Here is a 15,186-nt window from a genome sequence, read left to right as displayed (position 1 = left end):
CACCCTCGTCGTCCCTTAGTTCCTGTGGTGCGTTGGCTGGAGGTTATCTTTCCTCCTCTGTAGTGTCCCTCTCTCTGACTGACGGCATCGCTTAACTCACACACGCCGAATCACTCGAATGGCAATGACGCTACGCCCAATCCAATTACTGCAACTGCAAATGCCATTGCCATTGAGTGCTCACATCAGAGGACAGCCAGACTGGTAAAGGGGGGGAAGACAACAAGAAGGATTAGCCCCTCTCCCTCCCGTGTCCGAAACCTCTCGCCCCTGCCCGTTTATTCCTTTGCCTTGTCTATCCTCTTCACCAGTGCTCGTGTCCCCCTTTCCACTCATTGCTCACGTTTACCGTAGTCCGACATTGGTAGCTATACCCCGACCTAGGTGGTCCTCTCGTATAAAGCTGTCCCTTTTGCTCCGTACCTCAAAGGCATTCCAACGTCCCACTCAGCACCGGACCTTCGTATCGCTCCCCCTCACCTCTCATCAGGCTAGGCTCAGCGCAGTCGAAGCCAAAGCCAAAGCCGAAGCCGAGTCGCAGGCCCAAGTTCGCGCCAGGGCAAGGGCAAGGAGCAGGATGACACCCCGTCATTCCTCTTCAGCCGCCTTTTCGGCTCCACCGCCCAATTCGGATGCGCAAACCCTCTTCAAGCATGCCCGTCAAGTCTTTGACGAATGTGATTCGCTTCGAGAATCCTACTGGGAGCTGCAACGGCGTGGTGAGAAGAAGCAGGCGCAGGCGGCTAAACAGGAGGCAAAGGAGTTGCTTGCCACGCTTGGACTGGCTGGGGCGGGGATTGGACAGGAGAGGATGCAGGGAGAGGTAGATAGGGAGTGGTCCTATCAGAAGGGTGATGCAGGAGGGGAACACAACAGGTGGGCTAATGTCAGACCTTGTGAGTACAGCCGGACACGAATATCTCAGACTTGCTCTCTGGTCAACCCAGAGTCTGGTGATCTGACGCCTCGATGCAATCTCTTCTGCGACGCCATACATTAGGGGACCACGCAATGCTCCCCGAGCCCTACCTCAATGCCTCTACAATTCCACCACTAGCCTGGGCTCCTCAGAAAGACATCAAGACCCTACAACCCTTTGTAGCCTCTCAAGCTCCCCTCCCAAATACTTTTTCCACTTTTTGGCACCACTTTCTCTCTTCTGGCGCCCGCCTCGTCGTTAACCTCACACCAGTATACGATGCATATGGGATGACAAAGGTACGCAAGTCTCACCAGTACTGGCCTGATCATCGTAAGCAGCCCTTTGATGCTGGAGATGGATGGGAAGTGGAGCTAGTGAGGCAGACGAAGCATACCACACGGACCAAGCCTGATTCGGACACGCAGTCCGAAGTAGAGGCTCGGACTACTGCGCCGCCTGCGGCTAGATTGATGGATCGAGCCATTGGTGCTAGTGGCAGCGGCAGCGGTAGCGGTAGCACTACCAAGAATTCGGGGCATGCCACTGGCAGTAGTAGTTCAAGCGGTAGTGGTAGCGATAGTAGACGGAGCTCCCATCAAAGTAGCCATCAGCCAGACAAGGACTGGACTATTGTCCGTCGGGATCTCCTTATCCGTCCTCCTCAAAAGTGGGAACCAGCACCACTCGCATCCTACGTCGATGCCCTCTACGATTGCACAGGCACCGGTCCACACCACTCTCCCACTGCAGTCAATCGGGCAAATCCAGACGGGTCAGGCTGGCCCGTGACTCTGCTGCACGTCGACGCCTGGGCAGATGGGGGTGCAGACTCTAGCCTGAACTTTTGTCGACTGGTAGACCTAGTACAGGATACCCAACGACGTCTCTGTCCCGCCTCTAGCTCCCCCGTTCCTCCCATTTGGGTACACTGCTCTGCGGGAATCGGGCGTACAGGCACACTCGTGGCAGGAATGATGGCACGGGCGCTTGCCTCTTCCCATGAACCTACACTTAGGGCTTATCCGGCGGAAAAGATTGTCTTGATCTTGTGGAGGTACTTGAGAGAGAGGAGGTATGGGATGATCACTACGCCGCAGCAGGCGATGATGGTTGCGGATGAAATTGAGAGGGTTAGGAGGGGATTGACGTGAGAAGGGAGAGGAAGGGGGAGAAGGGAAAGAAGGGAGAATAGAAGGATAGAAGCAAGAGAGGCAAGGATGGAGCGGCAGAGGTAGGAGGGAAAAGGTCAAAGGTCGGGGGACTTGTAGAAGCGGCTCAGAAAAAGTCCACCTCACGTTGCGTGTAAGGAAGCATCGCATCAGACCGATCGATCGACCGGCCATCCTTCCTTACTCGCATCGCATCGCATCGCACATCTCGAATCTACGCATGTGCACATGTGATTGCCACTCTAGCTGGTCTCGTCTTGTAGCCACAGGCACGTCCCACGTCTCGTGCTAGCTCGTGCTACTACCACTGCCATTCCCAACTGTTGCGGCCCCTCTTCGACTACTCCCCGTCCGTCTCACCTCGACCCACCCTTCACCCTCTTTCCCCTCACTGGCGCTGACCGTAGAGTCCCTGTCCGCACTGAGGAGTCCATCCTTCCTCAGTGGTGTAGGTGCTGCCATGTCCTTCTCCTCGACTGCACCTGGGGCTGCGTCGCTTGACTCCTGGAGGGAAGCAGTGGAGAGGAGGGATGCGCTCCCTAGATCCAGGTCGAGGTCTACGAGGGAGCGATCGACTAGAACCTCCTCGTCCTCGTCATCCTCCTCCTCATCCGAGGATGAAGATGAAGTTGAAGAGGAGGTGGACTGCTGCTGACCGTGCTCGTCTTGTGTACTTGCACTGGCACCAGCAGTCGTAGCAAGGACAGCAGAAGTAGGAGCAGGAGCAGGAGCAGGAGCAGGTTCCCGCAGTGTCGCCTCGGCATCACCCCTATCATCACCCTCGTCCGCCACCTTGGTAGGGTCTGGCTCTATAGCTGACTCGCCCTGGCCCTCTCCCTCTCCTCCTCTTCTACCTTCCGATCCCTCTGCTACCTCTGCTACCTCCTCATCCTGCTCGTCTGCAACATCCACAGCACGATTGCTCCTTCTGAGAGAAGAGGAGCCGGCAGGAGGCGCATCGCGGTGTTTTCTCCTTGGACTTGACTTGCGCTTCGTCGACGTCGAGGCAGAGGCAGCTCGCCCGCTTCCATCGCCATTCCCACTGCCGACATTGTCCGAAAGGCCGGCATGTTTGGTGGAAATGGAGGAGGGAGAGTCGCTCCCATGCCCATGTGCAGAGGACTGTGTAGAGCTAGCGGTGGACGAAGCGATTGATGCCGAGGAATTCGTGCGGGAACGGTGCGGATGGTGCCTACTTGCGCTCTTCTTGTGGCCACTGCCCTGTCCGGAGCTCGAGGAAGCACCCCTTGTCCGGCCTGAAGAAGTCGTGGTCGTTCCACCAGTCGCGCTACTTTTCTCCCCTGGACCACCGCCGGCCCTGCGAGTGCTGGTGGGTGCGCCAAGTCCACTACCACCACCTCCTGCTCCTGCCTCCAGCCCCTTCTCGCCAGCAAATTGCCGGGAATCAGCTATACCTCCTCTTCCACCCCCTCGTAGCGCAAACAACCACCTGCGCCACCTCCACCTCATTCTACTCTCCATATCTGCCGCGTCCAACTTCTCCTTTCTCCTCCTCTCAAAGACGTTCCGATAGCGTTCGTACCCTTCGCGAAAGGCTAGGGAGACTTTGGAGGAGAAGATCATTTCTCCGCGTGGGTTTGAGGAAGGGGGAATGGGCTGAATCTGCAGGCGACGCAAAGGAGGAAGAGCGGTGGGATTTGCTGGATCGGGGGCATCTCGTACGAGGCGGGTAGTGGGGCCTCCGGGTAGGGAGGTAGAGGAGGGCGAGGCGGGGAAGTGTGAAGACTTGGATGCTGCTAATGAACTTGAGCTTGCGGATGTACTGTCCGCTACCACTGCTGAGCCGTTTGACTTGATGAAGGGCAGAGAGGAGAGCCAGCTGTCCCCTGCCGGCGGTCTGCGGGTGTTGAGGTACATGTTGAAAGGCCTGAGCGCCCTGTTGGCTTGAGGTACAAATCGATTTGCGGCGACGATTCTCTCTGCATACATTCCACTTGCAAAGAAGAGGAATACAGTAGTGCCGCACACCACGAGTGATACGAGCTGAGCATAGTGCACAAGGGTGTGTTGAGGTTTGGGGAAGAGGAGGACATGGTAGGATAGGAGTAGGATAGCAGCGCAGAGGAGGAGGAGGATCCCCTGATACTTGTGCTTGCGGCGCTGCAGCCGTGCAGCATTCTGCTTTAGACGCTCCTCGAAGATGAGGAGATCCCGAAAGGTGGCTCCATCTGGTGTGGGTGGTATGGAGGCGGCATTGGAGGAAGTGGTGGACGAGTCGAAGTTGAAGTTGTTGCCCGGTCGCATCCGACGAGGGATTGAGGACATGACGGGAGGGTGGGCGGCTACGGCGATGGCTCACTGCATCATACAGAGACCGGGAAGGTGTCTTGTACAGACGACGAGGTACTCTACTGTCCTCCCTCCGGGTGTATGGCAATGGATGGTAGCGACGAGTGATGATGGTGAAGTGTACGATTGTTCATTCCAATGCAATGCCGCTTCTTTGGTGGGGGGCTCGGATCAAGCGACTTTTGATGCGCCGCACAGAGAGCGGAAGCACAAATGGCACAGGCACGCACGCAGGCCACCCACCTACCACTCGCTACCCAACCATCCCTCGCCTGGCAACCTATACTGACTCCTACTCACCACCATCACCTCTGATCATGGCTGCCCCCAATGGCTCCACTTCAGCAGCACAAGGCGCAAGTCGCGCAGCCGCTGCTGCTCGCTTCTCACAGATGCCACAGGACGCGCGCTTGATCTCCCTCATCATCGCCTCGATGGGAATCCAAGACATTGAGCCCGGGGTGGAGATGATGCTCCTCGAGTGGGCCAATCGTGAGTATCAGATATCGGAATGAGAGTCAAAGGTTGCTCGACCACCGACACTACAGTGGGTGTGCCTACTGACCGACCGTCTGCTGTTTCCTCTCCTCCCACAGGCTACATCCACACGATCCTCTCCGACGCCCTCGTCTATTCCTCGCACGCCCATTCCTCCTCTTCCTCCTCTTCCTCCAATCCTCAAATCTCCCTCGCAGACCTCCTCCTATCCGTTCAATCCAACCTTTCCCACTCCCTCATCCAACAACCAGCCAAGACTACCCTCCTCTCACTGGCTACAACGCTCAATGCTTACCCCCTGCCGCCGGTGAGCGATCGGTATGGTTTGAGACTACCGCCGAGGGAGCATTGTCTCACGGGAGTCAATTTTGGTATCGTACCGGATGAGTTGGATGATGATGATGATGATGACGAGGAGGACGAGGAAGGAGAGGAAGTGGAAGGAAGTGCCAAGGCAGGGGACTCACGGCAAGGGCAAGGGCAAGGGCAAGGCGCTGGAGGAGGAAGAGACGAGGTGGGAGAAGAAGACGCAGAAGACGGACCTCTACCTGAAGATGCGACAATGGAAGATGCAGCTGGCGCTGGTGGTGGTGGTGCAGCTATAGATAGCAGAGGCGTAAAGAGAAGTCTGGACGAGGATGAGGACTACGACTAGAGGAAATCTCCTCCCACCCCCAAAGACAAATGGTTGCTTTTGTACAGGATACCACAATGAAGACTATTCCATGCACCGTTGATGCCATTCTTGGGTATTCAGCAATGTATGACGATGAATTGCTTGGACAAGGAGGAAACAGCGAAGGCGTGCTAAGATACATGATGAGAGGCTAGACGTGCAAGGGGTAGACGAGGTAGGAATTCGCCCTTCGACCGCCCTTGTCGCTCTACTACCGGATCCTTGATCCGAAGAGTATAGTGTGATGGAGGAGGAGGAGGAGAAGAGGGAAGAGAGTGGAGATCCTTGCCTGTCATCCAACCCATTAGTAGCCCACTCCGTCTTGTCGCACTACTTCCAGGCTGCCACAGAGTATGCATTTCCCGTATAAGGAGAATGTCCCCATCTACTGCAACGTCTACCTCGACCCACTGCCCCCAGTCTTGACGGCTCCCAATGCCCCACCACCATTACTAGCCGCTGCCCCACTCATCACTTTCCCATTGGTACCCACAACACTCTTTAGACTAGCACTCCTCTTGTGCTGTGCACCCCCTACACTCCCTGGGAGAATCCGCCTGCCATTGCTACCACCGCCAGCTCCATGGCTGGTGTAAGAGGGCAATGAGTCCATGCCGTCTTCCGAGTCTTCATCTTCATCCCCTCTCAGCAGTGACGAAGTCGTCTTGCCTTTGCTACCGCCGCTACCGCCGCCCATGTGTGCAAGCCCAATCCCACTGCCAGACTCGGCACTATCGTCATCCGCTCCATCATAGGCGCTGAAGAGGACATGGCCATTCGAGCCTGTCCGTTCGTGGCCTCTACCACTACCACTCCCCTCGGTGGCAGCAGCTGCCCAGTACTCATTGTCTCGGCCTAGACCGCTGCTGGAGGCTCGTGGAGGGATGGAAGAGCCTCTCCGCCCGTGCATGCCGTTCATGAGCCTCTCTCGAGATTCTGATAGGCGACCTGTGCCGGAGATTCCCTCGCCGGTGACAAAGGACATACGAGGCTGTTGGGTGACGGGATCCACAAGGCGCTGAGAGCAACAGGAGAAGGAGAGAGGGGGAGGGTCAGACACACCGCTCTTGCTGATTTGAGAATTGTCTGGGGGTGGAACCCCGAATACTCACGTTCATGTTGAGCAGGTAGACGCCCATGAAGATGACTACGAAGCCTCCTAGGAGGGATACCGCCGGTGCCGCTCCGTTTGTGTTGAAGCCTTGGAACAGCAGGAACGAAGCAAAGATTGTCGACGTAGTGAACATCACGTAGTAGATGGGATTCACGCTAAGGGCAGGAGAGAGGCAAGAGTTCTGTCAATCACTGCACTGCGCGCACTGGTGCTCTCCCTCAGTACTTACACGTTGGTACTGAACTGGTCCAAGGCCTTGTTGAAGTAGTTCATCTGCACTAGGATGCACACGATGACGACGATCATGAAGCAGTAAGTCGATGGATGTGTGAACTGATTGTTGCCCTCAAAAGTGAGCTTCAATGCGACTCCAAAGCCCTTGACGCTCATGACGGAGATGGATCCGGCCAATGAGCAGATGCTCAGGTACACGAGGGGAGATCGCTTGCCATACTTTGGTACGATGCGCCAGATCATCCAGGTGCAGTAGCCAAATGTAAAGAGGCAGTAGACGAGGAAGGGCGTTTGCAGGGCATAGTTGAGAATCTCATCTACCGTCTGTACATCCTTGTCCTCGGGGGCATTGACGACGATGATGACAGTCCCCACTAGGCAGAGCGTACAGCCTACCCTTCCCAATCTACCCAGCTCCTCCTTCAGAATGAAGCTGGCCAGAATGGCTCCAATCAGCACACTCAATGCACCTAGCGGAGTGACCAGGATGGGAGGCGCGAAGGTGTATGCGGCAAAGTTGGCCACCTCTCCCACGATCATGGTCACCATTCCTGCCCACCAAATGGGGTTTTGCAGGTAGGCATGAGCGTCAGAGGCATTGCTTAGCCCCCCTCGCTCTGCTGCATCCATGAGCCCTCGCTTTGTGATGATAAAGGAAGTGCCAATGGCCAATGAGGAGCCAATGGCGAGTGTGAGTCCGATGAGCTTCTGCGTGCCCATTGTTGTGATTCCGGTGAATCCCGCCGGTGAGGCGAGGGGAGAGGCAGTCGGATAAGGCCCCCTCTCGGCGAGTGAAGGGGCTATTGTTGTGGGTGATGCTGCAGCTGAGGATGCTAGAGAGAGTGCCGTGGCAAGAATGGGGAGCAACACTGCCGCTAGGCTAGCGCTGCCGAGAGCGGATCGATGCCGCCGCGAAGTCATGATTCCTATGCAATGTCGAGACTAATGCTCTAGAGAGGGTATTAGATGGACAAGTCCTTGGTCAGAGACTGGATTGCAAGATGAATGCGGGAGGGCAGGCCAGAAGAGGAAAGGTTAAGCCAGCTCGTGTGACAGGGAGGTGACGTGTCTATGTGAAGCTGCCTGCGCTCGACGAGGTCACTGTGGGGGATCGTCAAGATGAGACGAAGATGGGAGGGACGAGGGGTGCGATCCAGGTAATGCTTGAGGACGGAGGGATACCAATGGCAGGTAGCGATGTGTTGAGGTTAATTTGAATGGCTTCGATTGCTCGCTCCCTTTGACCGGGTCGGAAAATGAAACGCCTCGCCTTGTTTTGTTGAGCTTGGGCAGAGGTGGCCGCTTCCAGAAGAGTCTTGCGGGCAGGATTGGCAGTGGTGAGATGCGACGAGGTCCGGTACCACAGATGAGAATGGTGAAAGCACGTTCTTCTGTCGAGGCTGTATTGATCCGAGGATCGTGCGAGGTGTGGATCCGTGAATGAGTATCGGGGGGAGCACCAGGCGTATCCAGCAATGCACACCCAAGGCGACCATTGGGTGGCTTGCGCCCCGTTGGCCCATGCAGGCAACCAACGCGAGTGACACTTGCACCTCGCCCTCACCATCATCTTCGTCGTCGTCGTCGTCTCCCGCCCTCCCCTGTTATCTCTAATACGATGCTGGTCCTACTACTGGGGGATCTACATCTCCCTCTCAGAGCCTCTTCTCTTCCACTGAAATTCCGCAAGCTTCTCGTACCGGGCAAGATCCAACAGATCATCTGCACTGGCAACGTCTGTGACCGGGAGACGTGGGACTACCTCAGGACAGTTGCGCCCGATGTCAGAGGAGTGCGGGGAGACTTTGATGAGGTGAGTAGATTAGATAAGGGCAGCGAGTGTTCTCTGAACGACGTTGAGATTGACAATGCTTCTCGCTCTTTCCCTTCCCAAACCCCTCGCCAGTCACCCCACCTCCCGCCAACCCTCATCGTCAACCACCCACCCCTCCGACTCGGCATAATCCACGGTCATCAAATCCTTCCCATTGGGGACAGTGATCTCCTCTATTCTCTAGCGACGACAATGGACGTAGACGTCCTCGTCTCTGGCTCCACTCACAAGTTCAAGGCATTTGAGAGTGGAGGAAAGTTCTTTGTAGATCCGGGAAGTGCGACTGGGGCCTGGTGTAGTGTTTGGCCTGTGGTGGAGGACGAGGAGAAGGAAGAGGGGGTGGTGGGAGGAGAGGCAACAGAGGAGAAGGAGACGGAAGGAGTGAGTGGCCCTGAGAAGGAGGGTAGCGGTGGTGAGGACCAGCAGAAGAAGGGCGAGCAGAGCAAGGAGGCAAAGGCCAATGGTAGGACCGACAAGGAGACTCAAGACTCGACTGCCTCAAAGGACAAGACCCCTGCTTCTGCGCCGACGAAGCCGGCAAAGGCATACCCAGATCCCATCCCTTCATTCGTGCTTCTGGACATTCAAGGGCCGACAATCATGTCCTACGTCTACCAACTCATCAACGGCGAGGTAAAAGTGGAGAAGATTGAGTACAGGAAGAACATGGACGCTCCTTCTGCCACCGGTGGGCCGGGTATGGGCAGGGAAGGCAGTGGAGGTGGGTATAGCGCAGAGATGGGGGTAGGAGCAGGCATGGGAGGACCTAGATGGTAGTCGCTGCGAGCGCTCGGGTGCAATGTACAATATATACCATTCACAAAACACAGAAGCTGGGGAAAAGACGTTTCACCTCCTCGGATTCTCCAAGAAAAGCCGCTTGATTGTGCACTCGCTCTGAAGCACCTTCCAGTCCTGATGCGAAGCACCATCTATGTAGTCCACCGTTGACCGAGGAGGCAGGACACCTCTAGAGCCGGTCGATCCAGGAAGGAAGGGCAGGTAGTCTGAGACCCAGTGCTGCACCTTGGAGACATGGTGGGAGCCCTGTACTGCAGCAGGCCCAACGTCAGATCCCGCCGAAAGGTCTCCTAACCCCACGCAGTAGCTGATCCGCCGGTTGAGAAGATTCGGCGCCAAGGCCTGCAGAGAAGGCACGACCCTCTTGGCAGCCAAGTAGGGCGGTAGCGAGCCCTCCAGACCGTACTTGTACTCGTTGAAGTCCGGATACCTTTCCGTCGGGTAAGGACGGGAACGGTCCAAGTACAAGAACGAATTGGGAGCCCCTACCCAGTAGCTGATCCGACTGTCCTGCTCAGCGTTAGAAGGGCGGAAGGTCGAGTAGCGGGTGACGAGCTGGGCCCCGAGAGAGAATCCACCGATGACGATTGTACCTAGATTTGGATACTTTCTGAGGTCGAGGAAGTGGTCGATGACGGCGTCCAGGACGTCAAAAGCTCCTACACTGGATCCCTTCGGATACTTCGAAGGCGTTCCATCTGCCCACTCGGTTCCCTTCCAGACCAGTACATCGTTAAGAGGCTTGCCATGCGCATCAGCCGGGAAAGCACCGGCGTCTTTGCCGGTGAAGAAGTGTGGGGCCAGTACCACGACTTCGTCTCGGGAGACTGCGCCGCTCTGGGTAGCTTTGTCGAGGGCCAGAGAAGTGTAGAGCTGCTGGTTCCATGAAGTCCGAGAGAGGCCGTGGATCATGACTACGACTCGCTTGATGCGTCGGGGGTCGTAGGATGAGGTGATGTACGTCGTCTGCGAAGGCATGAGAATGAGAGTGCAATGTATCAGCTGGCTGCGCTGTTGTATGTCTGTGAGACCCTAAAAACACTCACCAGCGTCCCACTGCCCACCCGGAAAGTCGTCGTATCGAGTTTTGCTCCATCTACAGCTGGCAGGACATTCCAGCCCTCTTTGGACTGAGCCTTGCCGCCTGGGAAGATGCCTGGATCGGGCATCTTCGGTGCTGTACAGTTACAGCTTATTGCGCCACCGGTGCTTGATGTCACCGTATTCTGATCGAGAATGGCAGATGCTGGGAAGGGATGTGCTGGGATTGGCCTTGACCAGCGCGCACGAATATAGAAGAGGACGGCGGTGCTGATGAAGAGGAGCAAGGTCAGCAGCAGCGTCGTCCTTCGTGAGGAGCCTGTACGATGGTGTAGCATACACTCGGGCCGGCGAGCCCCAAAGCCTCGTCGTACTCGCTGGGGGGGATGCCGAGGAGCACAGCCTCCTCGTATCTGTCCTTTAGTCGGGAGTACAGTCAAGGTGAAACCATGAGATTTGTGCACAGGCCCACACCTCGCCGGCGCATCGGAGACGTCGCAGCTGCCCCGAAGGTGGAGGCGGAGACAATCGATGTCGGTCCTTCCGCCAGGGCTGACCTCAACACTCACAGCATCACAGAGAGCTTCGTACGGGCAACACACCGACTACATAGACAAGGTACACAGTCTCTGAAGTCTCTGCCAGTGCCATGCCTCCTCGTAGAGCCGCGGCTGCGCAGGCGAAGCGGCGCTTCGCCGAGGCTGAAACTGACAGCGACCCGAGCGAAGGAGCTGAGAGCGACAGTGGAGAGTCAAGCGCATCCCACTCAGCGTATACCGAGGAGGGAGAGGATGCAGAAGAAGAAGATGAAGAGCTAGGGGCGTCGTCCGAGGGCGCTGACGAGGATGAGGAGGATACCCCACCAGCCGCAAAGCGGAAGAGAGGAGCTGCAGTCGGTGGCAGGAAGAGTGCGGGAGGAAGGAGTACCTCGTCACAGACTGCTACGCCTGTCAAGAGGATGAAAGCGGCCCCTGGCCTGGTCGGATCGAATGGCAAAGGGCGAAGCGGCGCCCTGAAGCGCAAACAGGACTCAGATGAGGAGGAAGAGGAGGACGGTAGTTCGGTGGACGGAGACGGTGTACTGCAGGTGACCAAGCTAGCTCCTGCGCCCAGTCAAAAGCATCGTGAGTGGCTGGCCGTCTTGTCTGCACAGAGAGCCTTCGGGCTTGTTTTGCCTCCCAGAGTAGCAGCTGACCTCGATACCCAAATGGATTCCGTTCTCTCGCAGAAGCTGGAAAGGTTGGCTTTCCCGTCATTGACTTCCTGGCTCACCTGGCGAATCCCGTCTACAATGATCGGGAGTGGTTCCACGCCCACGAGAAGGTCTGGAAATGGGTCAAGGAAGGTGAGAATTGAGCGAGTCCAGAGAGCACACAGCAAATCACTCACTCTCAGATTCACCATGTCACTCCCACCAACTCTTGCCGCCTTTCAGACTGGGATTCCTTTGTGAGCAACTTCCTCGAGACCCTTATGGACGATGTGGATGAGACAGTCCCATTCTTGCCAGCGAAGGACATGGTGTATCGCATCCATCGAGATATCCGCTTCTCGAATGACAAGACGCCCTACAAGCGTACGTTAATGGCTACCTTCTCGAGGGGAGGCCGCAAGGGTCCTTATGCCGGCTACCATCTTGTCGTTCGAGCCAATGGTCAGACGGGCTTCCATGCTGGCTTGTGGGATCCTCCAGCTCCTCTGGTCAATCAGATCCGCGAGCACATCAAAAACGACACCCAGGAGTTCAGGAGACTCAAGCAAGTCTTGAGCACCAAGGAGTTTGTGCGTACGTTCGGTGCTCCCAAGCCTGATCCCAAGAAAGGAGTGCAGGGTTCCCTCTGGGGCTCACGAGACCAGCTCAAGAGTGCTCCCAAGGGCGTAGACAAGAGCCATCCAGAGATCCACTACCTGAGACTGAAGAGCATGTGCATCTCTGTCAACTTCACCGATCTTGAGGTGACAAATGATGATCCGAAGAAGCCGGGCGACTTCAAGACGAAGTGCATCGAGGCTGGAAAGGTAGCAAAGGACTTTGTTGAGGTGCTGAATGAAATGATGTATCCCTCGCCAGATTGACGGGGCACGAACAGAGGGGACAGGAGAAGTGCGAATGGCAGAGAGGAGATGGTGACGGGGAGAACGAAATCGTAGCTCTTGTGACGGAGAAGGTGAGGGGAGAGGAGGAGGGATGGTGGATGGCCAGTCCAACCTCGCTACCAATGACGCCCGCGTACGAATATCCTGCCGCCCACCGCGCCGAGCATCCATTTGCCAGGCACAGGCGCTTTTGTGCTGTCCTCATCGTCGCCTCTCACTATACCAGCGTATCAGACGTACTGTAATTGCATTCAATATTTGACATTGCTACGAGGGCCATCCGTATGGTGTGATCGTCCTCGCTATCCACCCATCCACGATAACCTCTACCCAAATAAAACAGCGCCCTCCGCCTCGTGCCAGACTACGGCTTCTCGCACAGGCTACACCTACCCAGGAGCATCCTGTCGTAGGAAGACGAGAGCTCGAGGAGTAGCACAGCGTACTCGACTGCCCAGCCAGCAGGTGTGAGCATTGTCCTAGAATCTTCCCTAGTGCCATAGCGCCCAGACGTACGTCATGGCCACCCTCGCCATCCACCTAGCAGATAATGGCTCTGTCCCGGACTCCAGTGTGCCATTCGCTCTTTTTCGTACCAGCAGCAGGAAGGAGGGTCCCTCTCGGACACGCCCGATCCTTCCGCTCCTTGGGATGAAGATCTGGTAATCTTTGCGCTAGCAGGCCTGGGCACAGCCCATTCCAGGGTGAAACAGCGCACTGTACGAATGTACTCCTCGCAGTGCGCGAGCACAGCCCAGGCCAGGTGGGGCAGAGCAGCACGAGGGAGGAGGGGGCAGGCGGGCACTTCCCCTCAGCCGCGAGCGCGGGCAGCAGGAAGCAGCGTGCTTTCTCCATTGCCTGCCAGAAGGCGTGTAAAGCGACCACGAGCCTTTCGCGCACTGATTCGACGTTGGCACTGATCTCTACTGATTCGTCCTCCAGTGACTCATGAGACAGAGCATGCATGGTACTGGTGGAGCCTGCAAGCTGGAGGAGGCATTGGCGGTGTGGGCGGCAGGGTGAGCCTGCAGCGGGCCGGGCGAGGCGGGGCGAGGCGGGCGCGTGGCCCTGGCGGCAGTTGAAGTACTTGACGTTCTGATGGCCTCGAAGAGAGAAAATGCATCCGCTCCCCGTACCACCCGCGTCCATGCCCCCCTCTAGCAATCCTCGATAGGGAGCAAGCATGCTCTTGCTCGTACTGGCTTGGTGTACCAGGCTCGACCTAGCTTGGCCCACCGTACGGACTTGTCGATAGGACTATGCCAAAACGCCAAAGAATGACCGAGAATGGTGTGCGCAAAAACTTGGTGTACTGTTCAGGAGCGAAAGGGTGCACTCGGTGAGCGTGTCTTTGATCCGTGATCATGCCATGCGTGGGCTTGCCAACCTGGCCCTCCCTCCCTGCTCGCCGCCGTCATTGCCCTTGGCCTGCCCTGCTCCTCCTCTTCACGGTCTCAGAGGTGGCTGTAGGGTCCCCTTTCCCCCCCTTCCCGCCCCAACTTGGCTGACGGCAGCCACTAGAGAGCCTCCGATATCTCCTTTACAAGGATGACGGGCACCATTCTCCCCTCTATGCTCCCGATACCACCCACCACCCTCACTCACTCACCTTACTCACTCTCTCACTTACATCCGCCTGCTCCACTCATCTTTGAGTGGTTCTATCTTGCTTATTCTTACAAAGTTCGACCGCTCTGTGCAGGTGAGTAGTAGCTTGGTACGCCCGCACTGCTGCCTTGTGTGCTGTCAAACTGACATCCATCCGCCTGCCATTCGTCCAGTGGTGCTACTTGCGCTCAGGTGCAGCATCTTCAACCATTCTTGTAGAAAAAATGTAAGTGTCCTGACCATGGCTGCAGTCTCGTCCGTTGCTTCGCGGATGCTCCGCGCCGGAGTTTCTGCACGCCTGCGTGCCTCTCCGCGTAGCTTTTCTTAAGCATTCCTTGGTTTCGCCATGCTTTCCTCCTGTTTCGAGAATTGTCTTGTCTGTGCTTGCTGTCTTCTTGTCCTTCCCAGGGTCTAAAGCCCGTTTGGCCGCGGTGAATCAGCATTGGATGCTGGTGCACCGCGAGCCTACCGATATGATTTGCATCCATTCTGCTTGCCTTGTCGCAGGGCTGCCTTCCTCGTCTTTGAATGTAGAGCCCATTGGTGCCATGCTAACGAGCATAACGGCTGACTTGTGGTGGCTGTCTCCCCTGTTGTCCGTCTAGGGATCTCTCCAACACCGGCACGGTCCAGATGTCTGACATCTTCGACGTTGACGAATACGTTGGTCAGAACGGTGCAAACACGTCGGCCGATCAGACCCTCTCTGGTGCCGGTGGTACCGGGGAAGATCCTGTCTTCACGCCTACCCAGGACTCCTGGATGGACGGTGTCGGGGAAGATTCTGCCTTCATGGATCCCCAGGACTCCTGGATGAACGGTGCCGCAGAAGATACTGCCTCTATGGCTCCTCAGAACTCCTGGATGAACGGTGCCGCAGAA

At 56.7% G+C, this 15,186-nt stretch overlaps 11 protein-coding genes across 11 annotated transcripts in view; 6 read left to right on the top strand and 5 right to left on the bottom strand.

Annotated features, from left to right (window-relative positions):
• The first annotated feature begins 300 nt into the window (after positions 1-300).
• BCV69DRAFT_110651 (phosphatases II) lies at positions 301-2,226 on the top strand. Its single transcript, XM_025489077.1, has 2 exons — positions 301-896; positions 1,001-2,226. Exons 1-2 carry the CDS (start codon positions 578-580, stop codon positions 2,071-2,073), a joined length of 1,392 nt encoding a protein of 463 aa, XP_025350313.1. The 5' UTR covers positions 301-577; the 3' UTR covers positions 2,074-2,226.
• Positions 2,227-3,579: 1,353 nt separating this feature from the next.
• Positions 3,580-4,356, bottom strand: BCV69DRAFT_244670 (hypothetical protein; the record flags this gene model as incomplete). Its single annotated transcript, XM_025490123.1, has 3 exons — positions 3,580-3,714; positions 3,889-4,029; positions 4,144-4,356. Coding segments are annotated over 3 exons (489 nt in total), but the record flags the coding sequence as incomplete, so codon positions are not given.
• A 437-nt stretch (positions 4,357-4,793) lies between these two features.
• Positions 4,794-5,554, top strand: BCV69DRAFT_245255 (TFIID-31kDa-domain-containing protein; the record flags this gene model as incomplete). Its single annotated transcript, XM_025490144.1, has 2 exons — positions 4,794-4,893; positions 4,998-5,554. The coding sequence occupies 2 exons, from the start codon at positions 4,794-4,796 to the stop codon at positions 5,552-5,554; spliced, it is 657 nt and encodes a 218-aa protein (XP_025350311.1).
• A 418-nt stretch (positions 5,555-5,972) lies between these two features.
• On the bottom strand, positions 5,973-7,643 carry BCV69DRAFT_244846 (DUF803-domain-containing protein; the record flags this gene model as incomplete). Its single annotated transcript, XM_025490131.1, has 3 exons — positions 5,973-6,593; positions 6,688-6,844; positions 6,919-7,643. 3 exons carry the CDS (start codon positions 7,641-7,643, stop codon positions 5,973-5,975), a joined length of 1,503 nt encoding a protein of 500 aa, XP_025350310.1.
• A 297-nt stretch (positions 7,644-7,940) lies between these two features.
• On the bottom strand, positions 7,941-8,587 carry BCV69DRAFT_110600 (hypothetical protein). Its single transcript, XM_025489076.1, has one exon. The coding sequence runs from the start codon at positions 8,491-8,493 to the stop codon at positions 8,038-8,040; it is 456 nt and encodes a 151-aa protein (XP_025350309.1). The 5' UTR covers positions 8,494-8,587; the 3' UTR covers positions 7,941-8,037.
• On the top strand, positions 8,542-9,534 carry BCV69DRAFT_245829 (Metallo-dependent phosphatase; the record flags this gene model as incomplete). The annotated part of the gene is made up of 2 exons (XM_025490178.1): positions 8,542-8,736; positions 8,830-9,534. 2 exons carry the CDS (start codon positions 8,542-8,544, stop codon positions 9,532-9,534), a joined length of 900 nt encoding a protein of 299 aa, XP_025350308.1.
• A 72-nt stretch (positions 9,535-9,606) lies between these two features.
• Positions 9,607-10,937, bottom strand: BCV69DRAFT_245858 (hypothetical protein; the record flags this gene model as incomplete). Its single annotated transcript, XM_025490179.1, has 2 exons — positions 9,607-10,524; positions 10,599-10,937. The coding sequence occupies 2 exons, from the start codon at positions 10,935-10,937 to the stop codon at positions 9,607-9,609; spliced, it is 1,257 nt and encodes a 418-aa protein (XP_025350307.1).
• Positions 10,938-11,155: 218 nt separating this feature from the next.
• On the top strand, positions 11,156-12,963 carry BCV69DRAFT_280761 (hypothetical protein). The gene is made up of 3 exons (XM_025491725.1): positions 11,156-11,723; positions 11,828-11,944; positions 12,035-12,963. Exons 1-3 carry the CDS (start codon positions 11,249-11,251, stop codon positions 12,673-12,675), a joined length of 1,233 nt encoding a protein of 410 aa, XP_025350306.1. The 5' UTR covers positions 11,156-11,248; the 3' UTR covers positions 12,676-12,963.
• On the bottom strand, positions 12,957-14,205 carry BCV69DRAFT_110211 (hypothetical protein). Its single transcript, XM_025489073.1, has one exon. It carries the CDS (start codon positions 13,879-13,881, stop codon positions 13,237-13,239), a length of 645 nt encoding a protein of 214 aa, XP_025350305.1. The 5' UTR covers positions 13,882-14,205; the 3' UTR covers positions 12,957-13,236.
• BCV69DRAFT_280760 (hypothetical protein) lies at positions 13,945-14,564 on the top strand. Its single transcript, XM_025491724.1, has 2 exons — positions 13,945-14,398; positions 14,478-14,564. Exon 1 carries the CDS (start codon positions 14,066-14,068, stop codon positions 14,246-14,248), a length of 183 nt encoding a protein of 60 aa, XP_025350304.1. The 5' UTR covers positions 13,945-14,065; the 3' UTR covers positions 14,249-14,398; positions 14,478-14,564.
• A 221-nt stretch (positions 14,565-14,785) lies between these two features.
• BCV69DRAFT_110537 (hypothetical protein) overlaps positions 14,786-15,186 on the top strand; it is a 2,329-nt gene continuing 1,928 nt past the window's right edge. The window contains exon 1 of the mRNA XM_025489075.1: positions 14,786-15,186. This exon is cut by the window's right edge and continues 4 nt beyond it. Coding sequence (XP_025350303.1) covers positions 14,938-15,186 — 249 coding nt within the window. The 5' untranslated portion in view covers positions 14,786-14,937.

The sequence above is a fragment of the Pseudomicrostroma glucosiphilum genome, assembly GCF_003144135.1.
Source record: "Pseudomicrostroma glucosiphilum strain MCA 4718 unplaced genomic scaffold BCV69scaffold_2, whole genome shotgun sequence".
Taxonomy (NCBI): Eukaryota; Fungi; Basidiomycota; class Exobasidiomycetes; order Microstromatales; family Microstromataceae; genus Microstroma; species Microstroma glucosiphilum.
This window is presented reverse-complemented; position numbering and strand designations above follow the sequence as displayed.

Excerpts from the sequence above, each read along its gene's own strand:
- BCV69DRAFT_280760 (XM_025491724.1), top strand. The coding sequence starts at position 14,066 with ATGCGTGGGCTTGCCAACCTGGCCCTCCCTCCCTGCTCGCCGCCGTCA.
- BCV69DRAFT_110600 (XM_025489076.1), bottom strand. The coding sequence starts at position 8,493 with ATGATGGTGAGGGCGAGGTGCAAGTGTCACTCGCGTTGGTTGCCTGCA.
- BCV69DRAFT_110651 (XM_025489077.1), top strand. The coding sequence starts at position 578 with ATGACACCCCGTCATTCCTCTTCAGCCGCCTTTTCGGCTCCACCGCCC. Across the intron at positions 897-1,000 it reads GTGGGCTAATGTCAGACCTT|GGGACCACGCAATGCTCCCC; the intron begins GTGAGTACAGCC and ends GCCATACATTAG.
- BCV69DRAFT_110211 (XM_025489073.1), bottom strand. The coding sequence starts at position 13,881 with ATGCTTGCTCCCTATCGAGGATTGCTAGAGGGGGGCATGGACGCGGGT.
- BCV69DRAFT_280761 (XM_025491725.1), top strand. The coding sequence starts at position 11,249 with ATGCCTCCTCGTAGAGCCGCGGCTGCGCAGGCGAAGCGGCGCTTCGCC. Across the intron at positions 11,724-11,827 it reads TGCGCCCAGTCAAAAGCATC|AAGCTGGAAAGGTTGGCTTT; the intron begins GTGAGTGGCTGG and ends GTTCTCTCGCAG. Across the intron at positions 11,945-12,034 it reads CTGGAAATGGGTCAAGGAAG|ACTGGGATTCCTTTGTGAGC; the intron begins GTGAGAATTGAG and ends GCCGCCTTTCAG.